The sequence below is a fragment of the Sycon ciliatum genome, chromosome 9 (genome assembly GCF_964019385.1).
Source record: "Sycon ciliatum chromosome 9, ocSycCili1.1, whole genome shotgun sequence".
Lineage (NCBI taxonomy): Eukaryota > Metazoa > Porifera > Calcarea > Leucosolenida > Sycettidae > Sycon > Sycon ciliatum.
This window is the reverse complement of record NC_088651.1, coordinates 22307240-22333256: the sequence shown is the minus strand read 5'-3', so window position 1 is coordinate 22333256 and position 26017 is coordinate 22307240. Positions and strand designations below refer to the sequence as shown.

At 49.3% G+C, this 26017-nt stretch overlaps 2 protein-coding genes across 2 annotated transcripts in view; one reads left to right on the top strand and one right to left on the bottom strand.

The window, feature by feature from the left end:
• LOC135824928 (uncharacterized) overlaps window positions 1-9677 on the bottom strand; it is a 52054-nt gene extending 42377 nt beyond the window's left edge. Inside the window, exon 1 of the mRNA XM_065337671.1 lies at window positions 9404-9677. The gene's annotated coding sequence lies outside the window, so the exon portion shown is untranslated. The remainder of the gene's footprint in view (window positions 1-9403) is intronic.
• A 10625-nt stretch (window positions 9678-20302) lies between these two features.
• LOC135824355 (uncharacterized) lies at window positions 20303-25793 on the top strand. Its single transcript, XM_065337088.1, has 2 exons — window positions 20303-22175; window positions 25729-25793. The coding sequence occupies exons 1-2, from the start codon at window positions 20303-20305 to the stop codon at window positions 25791-25793; spliced, it is 1938 nt and encodes a 645-aa protein (XP_065193160.1).
• Window positions 25794-26017: the final 224 nt, after the last annotated feature.

Genomic DNA, 26017 nt, shown 5'->3' with positions numbered 1-26017 from the left:
GTCACGAACATACACATGACTTGAATATACACACATACGCACACACGCACGCACGCACACATACCCACACAGATGCGCACACGCAGGCCAACAACGGAAAGTTAGTGACTATACCGTGCTGGTGGTACAATAGCAGCCCTATCACGCAAGCCATATGCCCGCATAACTGAGGGCTCGGCTGCTGGCAACACACGGACATACGTGGCACTGTCACTGTCATTCTCTGCAGCGGCACCATCTGCAGGTGCTGCTGGGGCTGGCTCTGTTTGCAACGCATTAGGCTTCAACAGTTCCACATAGACCGTTTTCTCACTAATCCGGCCGGTACTGGAGTTGGTGCTGCTGATGACAACGGTAGACGGTGACACGATATGCACTACAGACCAACCAGGTTCATATGGAGTCATCCGTTTCTGGTGACGTTCTGGGCGACGGAGAAGAACTGGGGCACCAACGACAAACGGACACTCACTCTCTTCAGCCAAAACAGCATCAGACTCGGCCACAGTATCATTGACAAAGTCACGAATCCGAGCGCACTTCAGTGATAGTTCAGCTGACCAGGACATAAGCGAACCTTCGACAACAGGACGCTCTACGATCAGGTCACATGGCTCCCAGTTGACCATGGCCATCATTGGCGACATCTGGATGGCAGCATGGGGGCGAGTACGGTAGTAATACAGTAATACCTGGAGCTCTGTCAACCAATCAGACGACGAGTCAATGGTCTTACGGATCATATTCAGCAGGGTACGGTTAAAGCGCTCAGCGCTGCCCTGCGACTGCGGGTGGCGAACTGCGCCGTGGCGAACATGCACACCGAAGACATCAAACAATGCAGAGACCATGGCATTACAAAACTCTGACCCATTGTCGCTGCGAATGACACGTGGAGGACCCCACCGGGTACACAACTCCACCAGGCCGGCAGCAACACTGGACGCATCATGTCTCTGAAGCGGAATAATTTCTGCCCACTTTGTGAAAGAGTCAATACAGACCAACACACAATGATACCTGCCACTATGACACGCACCCAACTCAAGGGTATCAATGTGGACTACTTCCCACGGTCGGCTGGGCGAGTCGGAACGCACTTTCGGAACTGGGCCAGCAGACATAGAGCTGGCACAACGACAAGGGCTGCAGTCTCGGACATACTGCTGACAACTCTCAGCTAGCTTGGGAGAATAGCACCGACGGCGGATACTGCGCCACATGGCCTCCCAATTGCCATGGGCAGTAGCAGAATGTGCAGACGACAATACCTCTTCACGGAGCGACATAGGTAAAACGGGCACTGCGACTTCACCATCTATCGGGTCATTTACACTGCGGTACAATACACCTTCAACGACTACAAGCTGATGCTGCACACGCTTGAATGCAGCCACAGACACAGGCTTACCAGCTACCAAGTCAGAGATAGTGGCACAAATCAATTCATCACGTTGCTGTTCAGCAGCTATCTTGTCAAGTGAGACAAAAACGGATGACAATGATGGCAACGGCACAGAAACAGAGATACCACACGTACCCTCATGGCGACGCTCATCTGCAGACTTGAGAACAGTCTTGGCGAGAGCTGTCCATCGGTGCGGAACACAGGTCAGGCAATCGGCACGATTCTGCTCACTTTTCACCCACGCGATGGTGACCTTGAGCCCAGCAACAGCGATCATGTCCGACAGGATAGCCAAACGATGTTGCACCAGAAGAGCTTGCAGACCCGACACTTTGACACGGGACGCGTTCCGTAATGTAGCTTGAATCCACCCGTGTACAGTCTTAGAGTCGGTCAGGAGGTGCACTTCACTGACGTTCCAGTCAACAGCCAATTCCAGAGCTCGGATGGCGGCTTCAAGCTCTGCGACATTGATATGCCGCTTGTCGTCCTTGGCCCTGAGCCACGCGCGGTCTTCCACTGTTACACCGCCTGCTTCCAGGACAACACCATACGCCAGGTCAGATGCGTCACACCACACTTGCACTCTACCGGTACTGACTGGAACATGCCACTGGCCACGCACTGGATCCTCGGTGCACAGACGAGCAGATAGATCACGACAGCACTGGTACACTACGTCAGACACTTCGCTGTCCCAGCTGCCACATTCGGATGACAGACGCTTGACGAAGCTGCATGCTGTACGTAACCACCCACAGATCGGGTAGTGACCAATGACGCGGCCGCACCAGCTAAACAGACTGCGCTTGGTGATACGCACTGGTAGAGACACATCGATGTCACGGCGAACCCATGTCACTTCGCCGGTTGCATCCTGCTGCAACTGTAAGCCCAGCACTCGAGCTTCAGGCAGCTGTTCAGCAGGTTTCGTTGCGAGGCCGTACTCTGCCAACTTTGCCTCGGCTTCCACCTGGTGATTCTTCGCAACAAACACATCGTCGACGTAATTGTCGGCTCCCGGAACATCGCGCAGGACCCACTTGACTATGGCGTCCATCATCTTCGGAGCGACAGATAATCCAAAACCCATGCGCTGCATTACGAATCGTTTGCCCTTCCACAACACAATCTGGAAGCACTGAAGCTGCTCTGCTACATGAACTTGCAGGTAGGCCTTCCGGATGTCCATGAGGACATACTCGTGTGCAGGACCAGCCTTGCGCCACTTGTGCAGCTTGTCTCCACAGATAGGGGCCTCTCTGCCAGGCTCGGACTTCACAAGACGATTCAGCGACCGGTAATCCAAGCACGGTCGCACTGGAGTAGACTGTTTGTGCTCTTGGACCTGCGGGATGAGCGGCAGAACACACTGTGGGGGACCATGAACTGATGTATCGTGCGGGACCAGCCAGCCGTTGTGGATCCACAGATCAACTTCATCTTGGAACAACTTCTCTTGCTCCGCCGTCAACTTATGGCGCGAGTATTCTCCGATACCCGACCCAACACTGGCTTCAGGACCGACGCCATCATTCCATTGCCATGTCAGTTCCCACCGGCTCAGTACATTATTCCAGCGTACGCTGCCATCACTCGTTGAAAGTGTGACGTTACCGACCTCATCCTCATCCACTGACACATACGGTAGTGGATGCTCTGACTTCTTTTCTGCGGCAGCACAGACAGGTTCAGCAGCTGTAAAGACCACTGACGCCAGATCATCGCCATCGTAGCGTACGCGAACCTCACCCACAGCTGATATCAGGGTCAAGCCAATTAGTACATCTGCACACACTGACTTGAGATCTGCCACAACGAGCGCCTCCACCTCTGTCTGTGGCAGCACAACATTCGCCGAGTCTTGTCGTGATAGTGTGACTCTGGTAGCGCCCAAGACTGGCAATGGCCGTCCATCGACTGCAGAAATCTGCGCATTGGAGGGGGTCAGCTGGCAGTGCAAGGCCTTAGCCAACTGGGCAGACAGCAACGTTTGGGAGGATCCCGTGTCTACCACTGCAACAGCACGATGTTCCTCCCCGCCAGGCAATTTTGCATCGACGTACACGCGAGGCAGACGAACATTTGTCGATGGCACACACAGAACGTGATGAACGGATTCACCAGAAACTGGAGCAGCAGCAGATGCTGACGTCTTACTACTGCGGGACTTCTTCCATGCTTCTCTCTCGGGACAATCTTTCTTGAGGTGTCCCTCCGCATCGCAAAAGTGACAGATCGGACGCCAACCTGAGTTACCACTAGCACCATCTCGTCGTTTCTTAACTTTACTCGGGCAGTTCCGTGAAATATGCCCGACTTCATGACACTCGAAGTGTCGCGTCCCCGGCTCACAGTGACCGGACCCCGAAATCACTACGAGCGGCGACTGAATATAGACGTGTGGCCTCACGACAAGCCCAACACAACCCAGGGGCCAACCAATATAGCTGGCTTGGTCCAAGTTCAACCCCACACGATCAACAGACAGAGACTGTTAGTTTTACGTTGTGAGTAGTATCAAATCCGAGCTCAAAGTAAACGAAGACAGAGAGCTGAGACCGAGTCTCGACTGCTAGACTAGACTAGACTAGACTAGACTAGAACTGAACTGAAGTAAGAAAGAGAATGAGAGCTTCTTTTATAGGGTGCTTCAGAGATATATGGCGTGATCATTGCGAGGTAATTCCAGGAAATAGCAGAACAAGTCAAACCGGAATGTGCGCAGCCAGTCAGCAGAAATGCAGAATATACGTACGGTGATCATTCGAGAAGAAAGAGAAAGAAAGACATCGAGAGGAGAAAGACCAAATTGGGACGTGGGGAGCCCGCTCACCCACGTTAGAGTACAATGTGAGTATATGAGGGTCACGTTGGGGAGCCCGCTCACCCAACGTGCCATAGTTCAGCGGCTTCTTATGGTAAGTTCTGCTGCATTCTTGGTCTTGCTTGCGTGATACTCTGACGTCTTGCGCGGTGACGGTTTTGGTTCTTGCACATGTCTCCTGTCTTGCACTTAGCTCTTGTTATACAATGTCATATTAGTCCTGGCTCTTTGCACGAAGCGCCGAGGCATCGTGGAAACCTGTAGAACGTCGTAGTGACGTGGTTTTGCACAAAGCCTGGAGTCACATTTCCAGGAAGTGAAGAACTTCCAGGAAACGTACAACGCGAGAACCTACCTGACCAGGTTCCGGCCTTGGATCACATGACGTGTCATGCCAAGAAGGCATGTCACCTACGTGGGAAAGCGCGTGTCGCTCAACCTACATGCTAAGCACGTGGGACAAGACACTGGCCAAACCACGTTGTACTAAAAGGGCGTGACAGCTCAGCACAGAGCTGCTCACTATGTAGATCCTGCTGTCACAGGACTATCAGGCAGCAGTTGTCTTATCCTGGGACGTGACATTTCCCCCGCCGTTGAAGAATCACGTCCCGTGACTATCCTCGACCGATATGGTAGTCGGTGAGATACCGCGACGTTGCCAGTGTCATCCACCAGGCTCCGCGACGGATACAATAGGTAAGTCAACTGGAGATGCAGGATGCAAGTCCAATCCACCACAGGTTTTGGTGCGAACACCATGTCATCAGCCGAATATAGCATATCACTCGTATCGGGCTCATACGACTGAACAATATCACTGACTGCTCACGAGAAAATACAATTCCTCGCCAGGTGCCAGGCACATAAAGCATTCACTCAATCCGATGGTGCTACACAGTTGTGAAACCAGATCGGTAAAGAGCTCGTAGTAAAATCCATCCGGTAACGAGCAAATTGGGACCTCACTCGCAACAACTCATCATCCCCAGATGAGTCTCGCCTACCAGGCTCCTCGACACAGGGCGTCCCCTGGTCAGCCAACACTGTGCCCGAGGGATCCAGATCCAAATCATCCTCTCCCACCACAGCCTTTCCACTTCAGTTCTAGGACCTCGTCCTATATGAAGCGCAGACCATAATTATTCGGCCCCAGGAATCCCATCCTGGCCTGTATGGTCACCACCGTCCCCTTCTCCGTTGCTCACTACGCAAGCTCATCACCACCAACCGAAATTGGCTACAACTGACCGATCCGGGCGCCTCATCCACAGAGACCAACTGACTCCTCTGAGCCGTACACAACCCGAACCGGTGCACAGTTCAGTCATTTGTTGAGGATGCAAAGGCACCCATCAACATCACACTTTCACAGGACACAGTTCCCTCTGCAGGAAACTGGTCAACTTTCACCAAGCACAAGGACCGCGAAGAGTAACGAGTATACACTCCAGCACATACTAGTAGGTCATGTACTGTCCGGCCATCCTCTCCACAAACTTTTTTTTCACAAACAGAACGTCTGGAGAATGAAGATCGACAACAAGGTCAGAACTCGCCATCCTCGCGACATGATCGTCAAGACTCGCGGCATTCGCAGATAAAACTGCTTCCGCCAGCACCAAAGCTGGGCGTCACAAATCTTCGTCTGGTGCATCGACACGCAGAACGAGATTTGAATTCGTCCACGACCAGCGACGTGGTCTGCATCCTCCCATCGTTCCAGCCATGAAACAACCGGGTCTTCAAACAGCACTCGCCATTGCGCGACTGAGAACAACTGAGTGCAAACGTCAGTAAGGCCTCATCGTTGAAGAGACGACCTGTCAAGCTTCAAGAGCTTCAAGCGGTCTCAACAAACACCATGTCCGAACAGTGGCGTTTTCTTGTCGAAACTTGAAAACTGCACTGCACTACTCCGTGATCCAGTCGTAGTGACTACTTTCACAACGCTCCGTAAAGAGGACCCAAGCCCTGTTTACGGCTCATGTGCGTACACATGGTACACGGGTTCACGAATCCTTCCATATCTGAACCTGACTGTGACAAACGCGCACTGCACTCGTACTTGAGAACTGCATGAATGCAAACAACTCCTCGATCGATCGTGCAACTGACAATAAATTTCGCACCTTGGTGCCCGCCATGTAGTCCGCAGCAAAGCAAGCTCGTCGTGCACTACGAACTCGCACTACAGCGCTACAGGAACACGAGGTACGGAACGAAAGCCAGTGCTGGATCCGAAAGAGAAACGCACTCGACGTTTTCTTCGTACCAAGTTGGAGCGTCCAACACTGCTGTTGCTCTGCCACGTCTATCGCCAAGAACCTGCCATCAGAGACAAGGTTGTTCACGAAAGACTGCTGTGGACATTGCGTCGTTGCAGTTACGGAGTGAGGAGAACTTAGACCATCCTGGTCACAGCACCAAATGTCGCGTCCCCGGCTCACAGTGACCGGACCCCGAAATCACTACGAGCGGCGACTGAATATAGACGTGTGGCCTCACGACAAGCCCAACACAACCCAGGGGCCAACCAATATAGCTGGCTTGGTCCAAGTTCAACCCCACACGATCAACAGACAGAGACTGTTAGTTTTACGTTGTGAGTAGTATCAAATCCGAGCTCAAAGTAAACGAAGACAGAGAGCTGAGACCGAGTCTCGACTGCTAGACTAGACTAGACTAGACTAGACTAGAACTGAACTGAAGTAAGAAAGAGAATGAGAGCTTCTTTTATAGGGTGCTTCAGAGATATATGGCGTGATCATTGCGAGGTAATTCCAGGAAATAGCAGAACAAGTCAAACCGGAATGTGCGCAGCCAGTCAGCAGAAATGCAGAATATACGTACGGTGATCATTCGAGAAGAAAGAGAAAGAAAGACATCGAGAGGAGAAAGACCAAATTGGGACGTGGGGAGCCCGCTCACCCACGTTAGAGTACAATGTGAGTATATGAGGGTCACGTTGGGGAGCCCGCTCACCCAACGTGCCATAGTTCAGCGGCTTCTTATGGTAAGTTCTGCTGCATTCTTGGTCTTGCTTGCGTGATACTCTGACGTCTTGCGCGGTGACGGTTTTGGTTCTTGCACATGTCTCCTGTCTTGCACTTAGCTCTTGTTATACAATGTCATATTAGTCCTGGCTCTTTGCACGAAGCGCCGAGGCATCGTGGAAACCTGTAGAACGTCGTAGTGACGTGGTTTTGCACAAAGCCTGGAGTCACATTTCCAGGAAGTGAAGAACTTCCAGGAAACGTACAACGCGAGAACCTACCTGACCAGGTTCCGGCCTTGGATCACATGACGTGTCATGCCAAGAAGGCATGTCACCTACGTGGGAAAGCGCGTGTCGCTCAACCTACATGCTAAGCACGTGGGACAAGACACTGGCCAAACCACGTTGTACTAAAAGGGCGTGACAGCTCAGCACAGAGCTGCTCACTATGTAGATCCTGCTGTCACAGGACTATCAGGCAGCAGTTGTCTTATCCTGGGACGTGACAGAAGCACAGCACTGAACTGGATCGTCCTCGCCCGCTGGATGAGGATGACGACTTCACCGAAGACGCTGCTACGGCTGACACACCACCCGACATGTGCGACACCGAAGTGCGCAGGCGACGAACATATGCCACGCAGGCTCCAATTGATGACGTGTCACCATTCGATGTCAATTGGTTGGCTTCCGTCGACGGCAAGCCCCTTATGAACTGCTCGATGAGCATGGGTGACTTGCCGTCCGCTTCGACTTTATGTCCGGCTGCGATCAACAGCCGGCGCAGATCCGCAGCGTAGGCATCCACACTCTCGGCGCGACCAAGGGTGCGCGTAACAAACTGGCCATACGCCTGGCCTGTCGACAGCGTGAAGGCATCACGCAGCCGTTGTTTCACACTGTTCTCTTTTTTCTTATCCTCATCAGAGAGCTCATCCCACACTAAAAAGGCATCTCCATCCAAGAATAACGGAAGTTGTGCCATTCGCTTTTCCTCTGTTGTCCATTGTTGAAGTTGAGCAGCCACCATAAACTTTCTCCAAAAGACATCAAAGTCATCGCGAGCTCCACGATACTGTTTCAAATACGAATCAAATTTGGAGGACATGGTGCATACAAGGTGTTCACCAGCACGCGCAACAGTTCCTTTATCTTCCGCGACGTCCAAATTTGTCACACTGACAGCACTGACACTCGAACTTTGATCAGTCTGCTCACAACCAGCACTACCACGTTGCTGTTTTTGGACTGTATTTCCACGACCACGACGACTTTTCCGGGGCATCCACGTGGGTTTCGGTACCAAATCTGTAATCGAATTCCTTTCTACTTTAGGTCGGACCCTAGAGCACTACCAATTCCGTCTGTAGGCTGCCTCGATCCCTCACGACCACACACTCAAGACCCCAAATACGGCTTGTTTACAGGAATTAGTCTAAAAGGAGAGTAAAAAGATCCACAAAAGCCAGCCTGATGCCGCGAGGTTCATGCCCTCACGCGCATCAAAGAACCATAGCAAAAATGGCGCAGAGCATGATCAGATCACATGATCATGCTCTGATCAGCGATTCAAAGCGAGTCAACATATGATAACTAAATTATTTGAATCTTTCGAAAAACTATGATGTCAAAACATCAGTACATTTAGAGAATTATTTGAACAAGATCGAAGGAGAAGATTGATTACTTTATAATCAACTGCAAATCATGCAATTCCATTACACGCTTCCTGTTGACTGACTTGACACTTGAGTCAAGATTCTTGCCTAAACAGTGGAAATATCCGGTGCGTCCATATACAATGGTGGACTACTGAATACTGAAATAGATCAGGCTGATGGTGGCTGGAATGCGTGAAAATTGAAATATCAGCTATACAGGCTTTTGTTATGCCATCCCCCACCCCCACCCCCTCCCCCCACCCCCCCCCCCCACCCCCCCCCCCCACCCCCTCCCCGCCAGCACTTCCCCAACACCTCCACCAACCACCTCACAGTATCAGGGTCGGGCTGAGATAACTCCCCCTGCATGAGTTTGCGGCAAAGATTGAGCTCACTGAATCTCCATGGCAGCATCACGCACGGGAGGAATCCTGAGCTTTTGTAAATCGATCCATTAATTTTTTTTAAAGGAGGATATGAGAGATGAATGTACAAAATAAATAACTTACTGAATTCACAGATCACGGAGATCGTTCTGTTGATAGGCGAGGTGCGTCCACTAGTGTCTGCCTGCTCGAGTAAAGATGGCTCTCCAGATATCCAAGCCGGAAGTTCCTCTCTGTCGATAAAATTCCTTGCACAGCCCTTCTTGAACGTCTTCTTGGTCAGCAGAGTGCCATTATTCTTGGCACACACGAGAGCAGCGCCCTCATAATCCAATTTTTCACGTGCAATTCTCAGAACTACACCACCTGACGGGCAAAATGTTTCGTCTTTAAGTTCCAATTTACCGAATATATCTGCATTGAGCCAAAAAACGATATACATGCGTAGCATAGCCCAAGTTGTTGGGCCCACAACAACAGCGAACACGTTTTACTAGAGCAAGGAGAAGTTACTTATAGTCTTGACCAATAAAGACAAATCTTTCAGTTCTTCTATGTGCAAAGAATCAAGCATGTTTAGCATTCGAATAGAAACGAGCAACGGGTTTGGACCAATCAGCAGACAGTGAGATGGCACAGATTCGGCCAATTAGAAGACATGTAAAGCGGGATTCACAGAAGGTTTCTTGCGATGCGACACGCGATGTGACAGCCGCGAAATCCACAAATCACGGGTATCTCGCACCCCACGCAATTGCCGCAACTGGTACATTGCAGAACTTGAACTCGGCTCAATTTTCGAGATGCGACAAGAAATTTGGCATACGATTTTGACCTTTTCTACAGCAGAGTTGTACACAGAATCAAGAGTTGCCTCTGAGGCCCCTTGCAGCACACCACATATAATTAAAACGCAAAAACACTTGCGCATACCCTGCGTATGCGCAAGCCAGTTCAAGCGTTGCACACTGACAAGGGATCTGCGTTTTTCTACGTAGTGTGAAAGGGGCCTAAATTTGTACAAGTTGTACCAAACTGCGCGATTACCCTGGTGACATATCCACCTGCATTGAACTTCGCGCCAAATCAGCAAGGAGTCGTTGCATCGCTGACTTATTTTGTGAATGGTGTTTCGCAAGTTCGCATCGCACACCTCCGTCACAGATCGCGTCACATCGCCCATCGCATCCCCAAAAAAGCTTCTGATAATCCCAGTGGAGAACATGGAAAGCTTCTCGAAAAGGTAGGTTTGAACCTCACATTCAAAGAATACTTATTGCCGGTTCACAGCAAGCTATAATGGCATAAGTACTAGATTGAAGAATCTGCATGCTCCACACATGTAATACAATTGTCTTCTTCTGTCTTTTTGTGCTGCACATTTTGTTGGTGCAAGTGACAAAAGCCAGGACTGTGTTCTTGTGCTGGATATAAATGTTTCGCATCAGTTTTGGCAACATATCTCAAGCCAATGCTCAAATAGATGTGATTTTCGGATTCCTTGGTGCATTACCTTTCAGAAAACATACATGTTGCTATTTGACAAAGTGAATGGTTTCTGAGTTTGATTAGTCCGATGTGAACTGACGGAAATGTGCATATTGCAGGAAGTCAGCGGCACACTAAAAATGGGCTAAGGCCGTCATGGCTGGGGAGGCTGAGCCCGGCCCACTTTTGCGGCCGATTTTTTTATGCACACTGCAACAAAGTGCACTGATTGCATGCGCAAACGTGGCGAATAATGAAGATTCCTTGTCCCCGATCGTAGCATTTTCTTGGCTTCTTGCACCATCGGCAAGTCTTTCATGCATTGTCTTTACATGCACTGAAATGGCACCAAATGCCCTGAATTGCTTGCAATTGGCTTCAATCTTCGCCAAGAAATTCCCAGGGAGGAGGAGGCTGCCATCGCTGCACCACCTCCAAAGCCGGTGCCACGGGCCTGCTGTGTGTAGGAGATACCCTCGACAGGCCTATAGCCTCTGGATAATCCTTAAACTACTGTCAGGTACCTCCTCCCGTACGTTCTACAACCTTATCCAAGCTGGCCTGCATGCACTCTTGTACTCACCATTTTTGTCTCCTTTTGTTCCGTTGGCCTGGGTAGCTACTTGCGCGCCCATACTTGCCACAGCTACCCAGGCCCTTTATCTTGCTGTTCCCACTTGATCTCTACCTCTTCTTTCTATCTTACACAATGTAGTCGTTTCGTTCGTCTTGGTCTCTGTATCTTCGTCTCCTGTAATAAATGTTCCACCTACCCAAAAAAATGCTTGGAGAGTATGACGTCCTCCTGTTGGAACTCAATACTACAATAAATACAGACTCCCGTATGTCACGTGATTGTCGCCTTGGAGTCGACCAATGACAAATCAAACTGCGCGGGATGGAAAGCGCGGTCCTGCCTGCTCAAAGGTGATGGAACTGCATCCACTGCCCCAGGTCATGTGACGACGGGCAGGTACAGATTCTACTGCGCGTCGTCACTGGGCAAGGACAACGGAAAGAGCGAATTATGTCCACGATTGTACAGAGTGCACGTGCATGCATGCTCTTTGGCTTGGGTGCACACGGGAAACACGCTGCAGTCGCTCATGCTCGCCCACTACCGCTGTTCATCCAGCCTTTGCCGCTATCACGGCGCGGCCTGGATTCCGCGGTACTGCCCTCATACTCATGCAGGGACCTGTAGATGCGTTGTGCCCAGCCTGCATGACAAACTCTTTATTATCATTGCCACTATTTCAGCAAACAGCGAAGCTTTGATTTCTCTTTATTCGATTCCCATTCCTGTATTTATTTTTCTCTGATCGGCCACAGGCCATCGTGAGAATAAAAGATTTCAAACGAACACACCGCAAGGGTATTGTGTACCATGTGGCATGCCTAGGCCCTGGCGGATAATGCCGGCAGAATTTCGATCAGAAAATCGGTTATTTTAGAAAAGGAGCAGAATGAGCAGAATCCTGCAGAAAGGTGCAAAAGAAGGAGCAGATACTCTGCAGAACCAGCTACGAGGTGCGGAGAGGGCTGCTCTCCATTGTGTTCACAAGCATGTGAACTCACTGGTGCATGGTCCCTTTTTGATACCTTGTGGCCGCATTTGATAATTTCGCGTCGTCCACTTCGCGAAAGGGATCTTGCTTCACTAGTCTTCAGAAAGTCTTGCCGAGAAAGAGTGAGTCCATACGCCGGAGTGCGGTGCGCACACGGATATTATCAAACTGCATGCTCTATGTTGCCCTCTGCACATGCGCTTTGCTACAAGCGCGAAGCAGGGAGTAGTAAAATACCGGTATTTAACTACTCTATCCGGCAGAATGGGGCAGAATACCGGCAGAATACGAGCAGAATGTCGAGCAGAAAACGCGACTTTTCCGAGAATTATCCGCCAAGGCCTAGGCATGCCCATCAGGCAAAAGGACTTAAGAGAGCATGTCTTCATTCCTCTTGCAGTAAAATCCAAAAACTACACGCAAAAATTCAGTCACTTTTGCATCAACTGTTGCACCGAATTATGTTGGTGGCGCAAGGAGAAGCTTGTCGTTTGGAGTGACAAGTGATCACTGCTGCTTTTCCTTGTCAGAGTCAACAATACACTTTGTTCTGCAGCGTTGGGAGTGGTGGAGTAGAAATTGCTGACTAGACGTCGCGGAGGGGCGAGCTTTCATGCGCCGGAGTTTGGACGTAGTTCAGCATGGTCGAGTGGAAAAATTCAAAATTGTTTATTTCAAGAAAACCCAAAAAGGATGATGGGGGACATGTCCTCAGTGCTAGAAGAGGTGTTCTACTATCTGCCGGTGTATAGTGTTTGCTAATTGAGGACGTAGCTCGCTGTTTTATCAGCGCTTGTAATTTGGCTATTTTCAAGACGATCATTTGTGGCGTCAAGGGATGATTGCCCTCGTCTTCTGGGATGCTGGCGTGGCTAAGTGGTGCTGCCCCAAGAACTCTTCTAAGGTGAGGTAATGTTGACTTGAAGGAGTTTTGTTCGTAGCTTGTTCTTGTACGCTGTGCCGTAGCTCGTTTGTAGACCCATAAATCGTGCCAATATTGGGCCAATATTGAGGGGTATGCCAATTTCATGGTTCCCTTCAAAAGATTTTGTGCGGGCTTTGGAATTTCGATCTACACCCCAAAGCAAACCTACCTGCGAAATTTGAGCGAAATCTGAGAGATCGACTTGCACATATGTTCTGGTTTTCTCAGACATGCTCTCTTAATGCGATAAGAAAGTGTGCTTTGCAAAATCGAGAAACACCAGTTCTAGCGACATATATGGACAAGACTTGCCTTTCTCACAATGACGACCATAGTGGTCCGCATCACAGGTACATTCTCCAGTCACATGATGGCAAGTTCCAGTCTTGCACAGACATGGCCTGCTGCAGTTGTTACCAAACCATTCAGCACAGCATTCTGCAGGCATAGGCAGAAGCAACCCCGACATGATCAATTACTATTGCTTTCTGTCCCTCCAAAGCCAACAATCGTAAATTTGCGATCCGAAAAAGGTTTTTTACACAGGATTCTCTAAGTCTAATGGAGGTGAGTTGTACGTCTCTCACGGTTAATTAATTTGCTGGCAAAAAAATCCTATAGGCTGTGTGACTTTTATGCAGTTGTTTTTGGTCATCATGACCTATAATAACAGCAAAAGGGTTTTCGTGGAAGTTTTAAATTATATTTGAGGCATGAATGTTTACTTTTTAGATGCATTGGACGATAATATTTCCCATGAATACCCATTTGCCCAAGAACACCCATTTTCCCATGAATACCCATTTTCAGCAAGAATTGCAACTTTGAGTTCCCATATGGAATCGAATACAACCCTTTGAATAGAGCCATTGTGTCAGAGAATCAAAATAATAAAGTCTGGGGCTATAAGTGAGTACGCTAAACACCGTACTATGCAGTGCAGGACATGGGCCGGGTACGGTATTCACTTGCAACATGGTGTACGGACTGTAATGGGGCTCTTGCGTCGGAACCAGGCAAATTGTTTAACCCTCTCACAAGGGCCAGCCATTCAAATATCGATCCACGTGGATCGATGCAATAGGCGATCACTAAATATTTCGTCACACGCTCAAATATTGTCGGATTATAACAAATGCTCTCCGTCTTCAGAAAGACCTTGACTATCGACTGCAACTATCGCTTTCACTCCTTGGTGCATAATTGGCGCACGACGAAGCTCGAAGCTAGTGCGCGATCAGAAATGGGCATTCAAACATTTTGAGTCACCGTCACGCTGAGAATAACTCTGATATCTTCTCGCTTACCTATGCGTTTTGGGGCTGGAAATCCTTCGGGTTTTAGGTATTTTCACAGGAACTTTGTCTGGCTTCGATGAGCCACGATTTTACAAATCAGTGAGCGACTGGTGACAGAGCGCGCTGCGCATATCATTTTGAGTTTGAAAAGGTCTTCTTCATCACGGCGCGGCATACACGAATGGCGCTTGGTGTTGTAGTTTCTTCGAGACGAGTGAAAGGAGGCAGAGAAGGTGGTGGACTAAAACAGTGGACTGGAGCCGGGGACAGCAGAAACCGCGATGGAGCGTGTGGCCGTGGCTCACTAGAGGCCAGTGGACGAGTCTGGCATCGCCGACTTTGTGCCGTCCTTTGTTGTTCGTCTTGTTGTTGTCTTGCTCGCTGTATTGTCTGATTGTGTTTCTCTCTCTGTTCAGTTTGTTGCTTGATCAGTTGTTGCTGTTTTGGTTGAGTTTGGTTGTTGTCGTTCTGTTGCTCTTCTCGTCGATCTGTTGTTCTCCATTGTTTTGTGTTTAAGGTTTACTTTGCGCTGCTGCGCGCATGGTATTATTATTTTAAGAGCTTCGGCTCTCGTGTTTCGGTTGGCTTTGTGTGCCTGTGAGTAGAGCATCGGCTCTTGTGGTTTTTGTTTGGCCCTGTGTCGTGGCCTGGATAGAGCGTCGGCTCTAGGTTTTTGTTTGGTCCTGTGTCGTGGCCAGGATTTTATTTTAGAGCGTCGGCTCTAGGTTTTTGTTTGGCCCAGTGTCGTGGCCCGTTTTTCTTTAGAGCGTTGTCTCTGGGTTCTGTTGGCTTGTTGTTAGCTTGTGCTTCAATGTAAGCTGGTTTTGGTTTTTCGCTGTTGCTGTGGTTTCTTTTGCTGTTGTGCATGTGGAACTTGGTATCGGTTTACTATTTTGTGGAATATCATCAAGAGGGCAGGTATTATGAAATGATGTGTTGTTTTCCTGTGTGATGGCATTCCCCAAACTGTCTCGTCTAGTCGCGTGCATGTGTGCTATGAGCATGTGCGATTTTGTAGTCGTGAGTCCTTTTGTCAGTCTTCTTGTTCGTCTCTGTCAGAGTAGTCTAGTTTTCCGTAATGTCCAAATATATTATGCTAACCAAACTAGTCTTGTCCTTTGTGTCCTGCGTCCCGGAAACGGAATGGCTGAGATTTCGTAACAGACTCCGCAATAAAAGTTTCAGCCTGGTTTTCTCAGACATGCTCTCTTAATAGCACTCCGGGACTCCTTGCTTTAGACCACAAGGTTAGTCCATATTTGCTATTATAGTCCATATTTGGTACTTTCTCTTTTTCCTTTTTTTCTTTTTGACTTCTTACTCTTTTCCTTGTTAGCCGTGGTTGGCTATAAAAACCTTGCAATCGCCACGCAAAGTGATCAATGGCTACCCCAGCCATGTATTGCTTGGAACAAAATAATTAAAATAAACGTACAGAGCTTCTGTAGTGGGTAAATGCAAAGCACTTGTGCTCACGAGTTTGCACACTTTGTTGGTGTCATTTTTATTTTTATTTCTGTTTCAAAAACTTGATAAACTACCACCTTGTCACGACTCACGAGTGTTTTTATCTTGATCTTTACCCTTTTAAAGTTTTAGTTATTTTCAAATTCAGCCATTCTCTGTATTTTCCTTGTTAATGAGAAGGGAACGAAAATGTTCGATAATATATGAGCAGTGCTGTGTTGACTGGATGTGAAAATTGCGTGAATGCTTGCGAACAAACCTTCGTTTGGAAATTGTTGTCAGCCTCCGACCTCCTTTTACAACATAACATACTTATGTAATTTTTAAAGAATGTCCTACTTGCCATATCAGTCTCAAAATACTGCTAAGGCCATGTGAACAAATTCATTAATCACAACACACGAAAGCCTGTTTTACGAGCAAAGCGAAGCACAATCACCAACTTGCACCAACACAGCGAGTGGCTAAACCCATTAATCACAACTCTTTTCTATAAACAATGACCCGTGTGGTCTCTTTTTACTTTGGATGGCCCAAATTATTTATTGGCTGCTCTAGCGGTGCTGCATCGCGCAATGCCCGCTACCTTTTTGTAGTTTGAGCACTCTGTCGGTAGAGCGACGAGCTATCTTAATGTCTGTGGTGCCTCCTTTGCCCCATGGCTGGTAGCTCGGCCTATCCTAATAAAGTTATTACTATTATTACTTAGCTCGTAGCTGTACTGATGAGGCCGTTATGGCCGAAACAGCTTGCTGTCCACAGCATTGGGTATTGCTGTCATTAAAATTGTTATACACACATCGCCTATTTGTAAGGCCATGTACCCAATGTAATTTCTTCTCTAAACATTACAAGACTTACTAGTGCATGAATAAACATACTGCGAGCCTGAATTACCCGAGCATACTGGCTGATAAAACCAGTACTCATACCCGACCTGACACGTAACCATTCCATGGACAGAGATATCATGAATGTGATCTGGATCTTGACGATCACGTTTGCATGCTGCAACATGACAGAGTTTGAAAAGGGAAAGGAAGATGATATGAGTATAAAAGAATGGAGAGTGTTGCTTTTAGGCAATCATCGAGAAATGTAGTTCCTGTTTGGAGCAGAAAGGCAACAATACCCGCCTGTGTGGATTCACAGGAAGTGTGAGTTACGAAGTCTGAAGAAAACGTTGAACGGTCTCTGCTTGGATGACGACTACACCATAGCTCAGTGGTTAGAGCATCGCTGGCTACAAGCGAGGGTCCCTGGTTCGAGTCCTGGTGGTGACAGTCGATTTTTTCTTCAGACTTTTCCCGTTTGTCTCTTTCCCTCAAAACCAGTTAATATATATATATATATACTCAATCTGCGGACAGCATGCTGTTTCGTTCTTTGTGAACTCATCAGCGCAGCACAGAGGAAATGAGGCCGAACCTGATAGCAATGGAAATAAAAATTTCCAATCAGGCCCGAACGTACCTTGCCAGAGTGCTCAAACTGACAAGTCAGTGAGCTCTGCATAATGCAAACAGCAAAGGCACTACCCCACATGAGAGTGCTCAACTACTACAAGAGCAGGAGCGAAAATACTCAATCTGCGGACAGCATGCTGTTTCGTTCTTTGTGAACTCATCAGCGCAGCACAGAGGAAATGAGGCCGAACCTGATAGCAATGGAAATAAAAATTTCCAGTATATATATATATATATAAATTTCCAGTATATATATATATATATATATATATATATACTCAATCTGCGGACAGCATGCTGTTTCGTTCTTTTTGAACTCATCAGCGCAGCACAGAGAAAATGAGGCCGAACCTGATAGCAATGGAAATAAACATTTCCAATCAGGCCCGAACGTACCTTGCCAGAGTGCTCAAACTGACAAGTCAGTGAGCTCTGCATAACGCAAACAGCAAAGGCACTACCCCACGCAAGAGTGCTCAACAGCTACAAGAGCAGGAGCGAAATACTCAATCTGCGGACAGCATGCTGTTTCGTTCTTTTTGAACTCATCAGCGCAGCACAGAGAAAATGAGGCCGAACCTGATAGCAATGGAAATAGACATTTCCAATCAGGCCCGAACGTACCTTGCCAGAGTGCTCAAACTGACAAGTCAGTGAGCTCTGCATAACGCAAACAGCAAAGGCACTACCCCACGCAAGAGTGCTCAACAGCTACAAGAGCAGGAGCGAAATACTCAATCTGCGGACAGCATGCTGTTTCGTTCTTTTTGAACTCATCAGCGCAGCACAGAGAAAATGAGGCCGAACCTGATAGCAATGGAAATAAACATTTCCAATCAGGCCCGAACGTACCTTGCCAGAGTGCTCAAACTGACAAGTCAGTGAGCTCTGCATAACGCAAACAGCATATAATATATATATATATATATATATATATATATATGTGTAGTGTTCCCATCTACACACGCGCTGTGGCATTCCTTGGCCACTCCAGATATTCATGATAGTAGTACATTGTGTTATGTTATGCATGTAGCATGTGCCATTTCCCGCGCGAGCGTGAAACAGACTTCGCGGCTTTTAGATGCTGTGCATGAGTTGAGTCTGGACTCATGCTAGGTTCACGATTTCATGCATGTACGCACTCGCACACCAATGACCTCTCCCCATATATGCACGTACATATGCACTCATACACACATTACTGCATGCACCTTGTTTCCATTCCCACTTCTCGCTCCGGCACTCTCATATTTCCGCATTACCTCATAGTGTTATTTCGTTTGGCCGTTTGGCCTGGGTAGCTTTCGTACATTCGTTGCCATAGCTTTCCAGGCCCTCGGCAACCTCGTGTCTGATCCTTTATATCGCTCTCGATCTCAATTCTCTCAATCTCTTCTCTCCACCTCATCATCTCATTCTGATAATCTCGAGTCCCTCGTGCGAACAAGGACTTCGACTTCTGTTTTGCCTGCACGCGTGCATGCGTGCCGTGAGTCTCAACATGTAACAGAAAAACTTGGATGGAGAGCCAAGGATTAAAATTGAAAAAGAGAGGACTATAAGCTTACAAGTTATCCATTTCGTCCAACACTAACGATCATATGCAGGGTCCTGTTGAGCGAAAATGTGCAACAACTGGCACAAAACTGACTGATGTGATACTGACATGCTTAGCTGCATCACGTCTGGAATGCGCAAACCAACAACAGCCTTCCAACTTGGAATGCCCCAAGCTATGAAGTAACTAATTCCTGAAGTAACATAAGCATCATGTTGTGGAATATCAGCCAATCACATCGGTCGGTTCAGTGCTAATTGTTGCACATTTCGACTCAACAGTATCCTGCTTCGAAGCGTTAGTGTTGAACGAAACGGATCCCTTGTAAACTTGTACTCCTCTCTTTTTTAATTATAAGGCCACCCGTTTTTATTTCTATGTTTCTCGTCACCTGAAAATCTAAAAACGTATGCGAGAGGTGGAAAAAATATAAAATGACCCAAAAATAAAAAATAAATTACTACCTTTGTTCACACTAAAATCCACCAATACACCAATACACCAATACACCAATACACCATGCAAAATAGCATCCATTGTTAGCAACTAGTATGTGGTAGGAGCTTCTATCACAATCTGTGCATGTGCAGCTAGATTGCTCACAAAACATGCCGGCCTCGCATCATGTGTCGCGCAGGCCAGGCCACATTATGTACATGTGCACGAGTGTGATGGTCTTCACATGCACAGTCAGTGCAGCATAGTTTTTCTTTTTCTTTTTTCTTCCAGACTCCTGAATCGTATGCGCGCGGGTGACGAGAAACATAGAAAAAAAAAAACGTGTGGCCTAACAGAAAAGCGAAAAATTTATGCGGTTATTGTTTTGTTGTGTCGTCGGGCATGCCTGGCACTATCCCGTGCATGTCCCGAAACATACCATGAAAGACAGCTGGCCACATTATTCAAATAGGGCTTTCAACTGCAAGATCGTAATGTGAAGCAACGTGGAAGAAAGTGTATGCATGCGAAGTATACCGTGGGGATGCATGCAGGGCGATAGTGCAGGTTCGAATCCCATGTTATGTCTGGAAAACATTGGAGAAATGAAAACATCGCTAGGCTTTTGGGCCTAGGTGATCAAGGTTACGGTGTCACAGTATCGAATTATCGGTGGAATGTTTTTGGCTGTGCTATGCTACTAATGGGCAAGGAATGTGAGGATCGTGTTAATTGCAGTGTTTTCGTGGGCGCGGTTTCTGTACAGTAAAACCTGTAATGGCGACCACTCGGATATGGCGACCACTCGGATATGGCGACCACTCGACCATGGCGACCACATTTCCTTGTCACGGACACAGTCGCATTCAAAACAGCTCGGATAAGGCGACCACTCGCTCAACGCGACGGACAACCACCGACCCGCGACCGAAGTGACGAAGTGCCACGGTGCTACACACCGTTGATTGCAGTCGCTACAGAAATCCAGCTGCACGTGTTCGCTGACGCAAGCGAGAAAGCATACGGCGCCGCTGCGTACATGAGAAAAGCGAACCACGGTACTCAGCTGGCAGTTTTCCTAGTTGCAGCGAAGGCACGCGTTGCTCCACTGAAACCGGCCTCGATACCCCATCTGGAACTCCAGGCTGCGGTCCTCGCCTCGCGCCTATCCTGTACCGTACGGGAGCAGCTGCGTATCGCAATTCCACGGGTCATATTCTGGACAGACCCCAGAACGGTGCTGTTGTGGATACGCTCGAACGCCCGGCAATTCAAACCATTTGTGGCCCACCAGATCGCGGAAATAACAGACACAACAGAAGTAGATCAGTGGCACTGGGTACCAACAAGACTGAACCCAGCCGACGACCTCTCCAGATGTATCTCTGCCCAGCGCTTGCAGCCGGACGATCGCTGGTTTGGCGGCCCAGACTATTTGAGGCAAGGCGAAGCAGACTGGCCCGCCGAGGAGACTCGTGCGCCGGACCCCGATGATCTCGAGCTGAAGCGTGCGTTCAGTGGCGTCCACGCAGCAGCCGGAGACAGCTCAGAGCCACCCAGCCTGAAGGCAGCACTATCAGAGATCGAGCGCTTCTCAAACTGGTGTCGCCTGATAAGAGCAACCGCCTGGGTGCTACGCTTCACTCGCCGCCTGAGACACGGAGGAAGAGACACTGCCAAGCCGTCGCTGACAGTCCCCGAGCTACGAGCCGCAGAGAGTCTTTGGTGGAAAGCTGCACAAGCGGAAGGCTTTCCCGAAGAACTCGCTGCGCTCCGCAAGGGCAAGCCAGTCGACAAGGACAGCCACCTGGTCCAGATGACACCCTTCATCGACGACAATGGCATCATGCGCTCTGACAGCCGCGTACGGAACGCAAACGCTGACAACAAGAACCTGCGCCAACCTGTATTGCTCCCGCCGAAGCATGCCTTCACTAGGCTGCTCATACAGCAACACCATGTCTGGTCGTTACATCAAGGACAGGGTCACGTAGTGAACGAGCTGCGTCAGAAGTACTGGGTACCCGGTATCCGTGCAGCGGTAAGAAGCACCTGGAGTGAGTGCCAGTATTGCAAGAATCTCCGTGCCAAGCCGCAGCCACCAATCATGTCGGCCCTGCCAGAGTGCCGCACTGACGCCTTTCAGCGACCCTTCACACAGACAGGACTGGACTACTTTGGCCCGCTGTCGGTAACTGTTGGGTGCACTCATGAGAAGCGGTACGGCGCTCTCTTCACCTGTCTTGCCACCCGAGCCGTTCACGTGGAGCTGGCGCACGACCTGTCCACAGACTCAACGCTAATGGCCATCCGGCGATTCATCAGCAGGCGAGGCTGCCCACTGGTGATCCACTCAGACAACGGAACCAACTTCAAAGGCGCCGCCAAAGAGCTCCGCCAGGCCATTCGTGAGCTGAATGAAGCTCACATCCAGGACCAGCTTTCTCATGACGGCATTACATGGTCGTTCAACCCGCCGGCGCCACCCCACATGGGCGAAGCCTGGGGGCGGCTCGTTGGATCCATCAAGACCGCACTTCACGCCATCCTCAAAGAGCGCCATCCCAAGGAGGAGACCCTCCTGACCGCACTGGCAGAAGCAGAGGCACTCGTGAACAGTCGACCTCTCATACATGTCAGTATGGATGCCGCCGACGACGAGACCTCGTCAGGCGAAATTACTGGTCAGTCGGCGACACGCATTTTTCACACAAATTTGCGTTTCACCTGCTGGGAGAGTATGCGTGTACTCGAGTCTCATCCTGAGCACGTTTTTTTCTTCTTTTTTCCAGCTCCAGTATAGCTGTATTTTTCATTGCAAAGCCGTCCTCGATTGTTGTGTTCGTTGTTCAAACGAAGTGGACATTCAATCATGAAGGCAGAGAACATAGCTAGTCGGAGCCTGATTGGAGTTTCTCGTGGCATAGGACGGCCACACGGAGCCACTTTGGGATTTTCTGAATATAAAATACCGTACGCACGATGCTGAGATCAATTTGTGCGATATCAAATTGTTTGTGATCTACCACATCGAGCAGAACGGGATCCAAACACAAGCTTACCGACGGTTAGGCTGCCGACCTGACTGGACAAATGATCCCTGGCTTCACCTGACGCCAGAAGTCGGACACCATGTCCTTTGCCGCGACGTCCATCTCCAAAAAGAACTCCATCTTCGTCGTGAAAAGGCTTGAAATACTCAATATTCAACTGAGATTCGCGGACTCACCCTTTCTCAGATCGAATCATTTTTTGTTGTAGCAGTTGCAGGGCAGATCCCCGCCACTACTTCAACAGAAGATGGCTCCAAAGCATGCCTGGAACAAGCCATATCGAGGTTGCAAGCCACCCCTCTCAGCACTTTTTTTTAAGAAATTCGAAATTTCAATGGTGGAAGATATACTATGAAGAGAATTTCAAAAAGTATGTTTCGCGGAGCGATCGCTCAACCTACGTCATTCAAACTTTGCAGGATGGTTCAGACGTACAGGCTAGGCATGGAACCACAGAAGATGATCATAGCTGACACACAGAGTCACACACATAGCAGATTCGTGTGCACAGATACTAAATTAGTGGACGTCGTCATCTTCTTCCCGCTGATCTCAAATGTACTATGACGTGCTATTTTTTTTTTTTTTTTTTTTTTTTTTTTTACTAGGGCCACAGCTTCCAATCATGACATGCAAAGCAGCGGTGCAGCATCGCAGGCATGAATCGTGGACGTGGTGACGGGGTCTGATGTGCTCCACCGACCTAGGGTCTCGGCTTCACTGCACAGCAAACGCGTCGAAAGAAAACGGGGGCTAATAATTATCGGGAGATGGGGGAAGAAGAAGAGAAGAAAGAAAGAGAGAGAGAGAGGGAGAGAGAGAGAGAGAGAGAGAGAGAGAGAGAGAGAGAGAGAGAGAGAGAGAGAGAGAGAGAGAGAGAGAGAGAGAGAGAGAGAGAGAGAGAGAGAGAGAGAGAGAGAGAGAGAGAGAGAGAGAGAGAGAGAGAGAGAGAGAGAGAGAGAGAGAGAGAGAGAGAGAGAGAGAGAGAGAGAGAGAGAGAGAGAGAGAGAGAGAGAGAGAGAGAGAGAGAGAGATAGAGATAGAGAGATAGAGAGAGAGAGAGAGAGAGAGAGAGAGAGAGAGAGAGAGAGAGAGAGAGAGAGAGAGAGAGAGAGAGAGAGAGAGAGAGAGAGAGAGAGAGAGAGAGAGAGAGAGAGAGAGAGAGAGAGAGAGAGAGAGAGAGAGAGAGAGAGAGAGAGAGAGAGAGAGAGAGAGAGAGAGAGAGAGAGAGAGAGAGAGAGAGAGAGAGAGAGAGAGAGAGAGAGAGAGAGAGAGAGAGAGAGAGAGAGAGAGAGAGAGAGAGAGAGAGAGAGAGAGAGAGAGAGAGAGAGAGAGAGAGAGAGAGAGAGAGAGAGAGAGAGAGAGAGAGCGAGAGAGAGCGAGAGAGAGCGAGAGAGAGCGAGAGAGAGCGAGAGAGCGAGAGAGCGAGGGGGGAGAGAGAGAGAGAGAGAGAGAGAGAGAGAGAGAGAGAGAGAGAGAGAGAGAGAGAGATAGAGAGAGAGAGAGAGAGAGAGAGAGAGAGAGAGCTGGGAGCGAGAGAGAGAGAGAGAGAGAGAGAGAGAGAGAGAGAGAGAGAGAGAGAGAGAGAGAGAGAGAGAGAGAGAGAGAGAGAGAGAGAGAGAGAGAGAGAGAGAGAGAGAGAGAGAGAGAGAGAGAGAGAGAGAGAGAGAGAGAGAGAGAGAGAGAGAGAGAGAGAGAGAGAGAGAGAGAGAGAGAGAGAGAGAGAGAGCGAGAGAGCGAGGGCGAGAGAGAGAGAGAGAGAGAGAGAGAGAGAGAGAGAGAGAGAGAGAGAGAGAGAGAGAGAGAGAGAGAGAGAGAGAGAGAGAGAGCTGGGAGATAGAAGAGCACAGTGCTCTTGGTGATGGGGACTGCGAAGGATAGCAGGTTCTGGGATATGTGCATGAGAATCAGAATATTGGTGATGATGACAGCAGGGTTATAAGGTAAGCAGTTGAACACTAATAAGAACAGGGAAAGCGTTGGCGAGCAGATTCAAAGTGCATCAGTAGCAGAGAGCCAGTCCTGAGCAAGAAGGTGACGGTACACCTTTTTCTTAAAGCTTTGCATGTGAGGCTGGGCGGGTGGGTGGTGGAACAGGTCTGGTGGCAGGGCATTCCATGTTGCAACGGTGCAAGCAGGGAATCCTTGGAGACAGCTATTCCGGGTGTTGGCAGGCAGGCCAGTTGTCATCTGGTATGGATGGGAATCCTGCAGCTGGAGAGACTGACGGGTAGGTCTTGTCTCGGGGGCACGGTGAGTGGCTGGTTTAGGCAGCATCTGCTTCAGAGGGCTGGATGCATCTAGATAGCAGAGCTTGTAGGTATAGGCAAGTGCAGCTACCAGGCGACGGAGTGCCAGGCTAGGGAGCCAAGTACCTGCTCCGATGATGTGGAGGGCCCTTCGCTGGATCTGGTCCAGCTTCTTAAGATGGGACGAGGGTGAGCCCATCCACACTAAGGGGCAATACTCGAGTGTGGGTCGCACAAAGCCGTTGTAGACGCGTTGGCGGCTCTCGGCGTCCAGAATGGGAGACGCCCGCTTCAGGAAGCCAATCCGCTGGTTAGCACGGGAAGCTAGGGAGCGGAGGTGGAAAGAGTAGCTCAGGGTGTCGTCAAAGGTGACTCCCAGGAGTTTCAGCCGACTCTCTTCACTGACCGGTGTGCCGTCAAATGTTGCTCGAGGGAGCTCCCAGGGCTGGCGATGGTGGCCTATAGACATAGCCTGCGTCTTGGAGGGCTCAAATTTGATCCTCCACTTATGTCCCCAACGGGAAAACGCATCAATGCCCTGCTGGAGGAGCTCGGAGCCACAGTCAATGTCAGCTCTTGATGTGAGGCAGTGGAAGAGAGTGGTGTCGTCAGCGTAGGCTGCTAGCTCCATACCTGGTGGGAGGTGGTCCTCGCCATCATTGGTGTAGAGGATGAACAGGGTGGGGCCAAGGATACTGCCCTGCGGCACGCCAGCTTTGGTCGGGTACGGACTGGAAAGTTCACCTCCAACTGCAACCCTCAAGTGACGATCAGTCAGGTAATCCCTCAGCCAAGCGAGAAGTGGACCAGTTACACCATAGCATTGTGCCTTGTGCAAAACGCCTACATGAGAGACGCGGTCGAATGCGCCAGCCACATCAACTGCAATGACTCGAACTACACCACCTCTGGCTGCAACGCGACTCCATTGGTAGTTGAGCAGCGTGAGTATGTCCTGGGTGCCGAGTTGGCTGCGGAAGCCATACTGACTTTTCGATAAGATGTTGTGTGCCTCCAGGAACTGTCGGATTGAGTGGTTAATAATGGCCTCCATGACTTTTGACAGAATAGAGAGGAGGGAGATCGGGCGGTAGTTCTTAACATCAGACTTGGATTTTTTCTTGTGCACCGGCACAACCATTGCCGTCTTCCACATTGTAGGTTGCCGACCTTGGTGGAAGGCCTGCGAAAAGAGCCGCGACACTGGTGCAGCCAGCTCTTTGC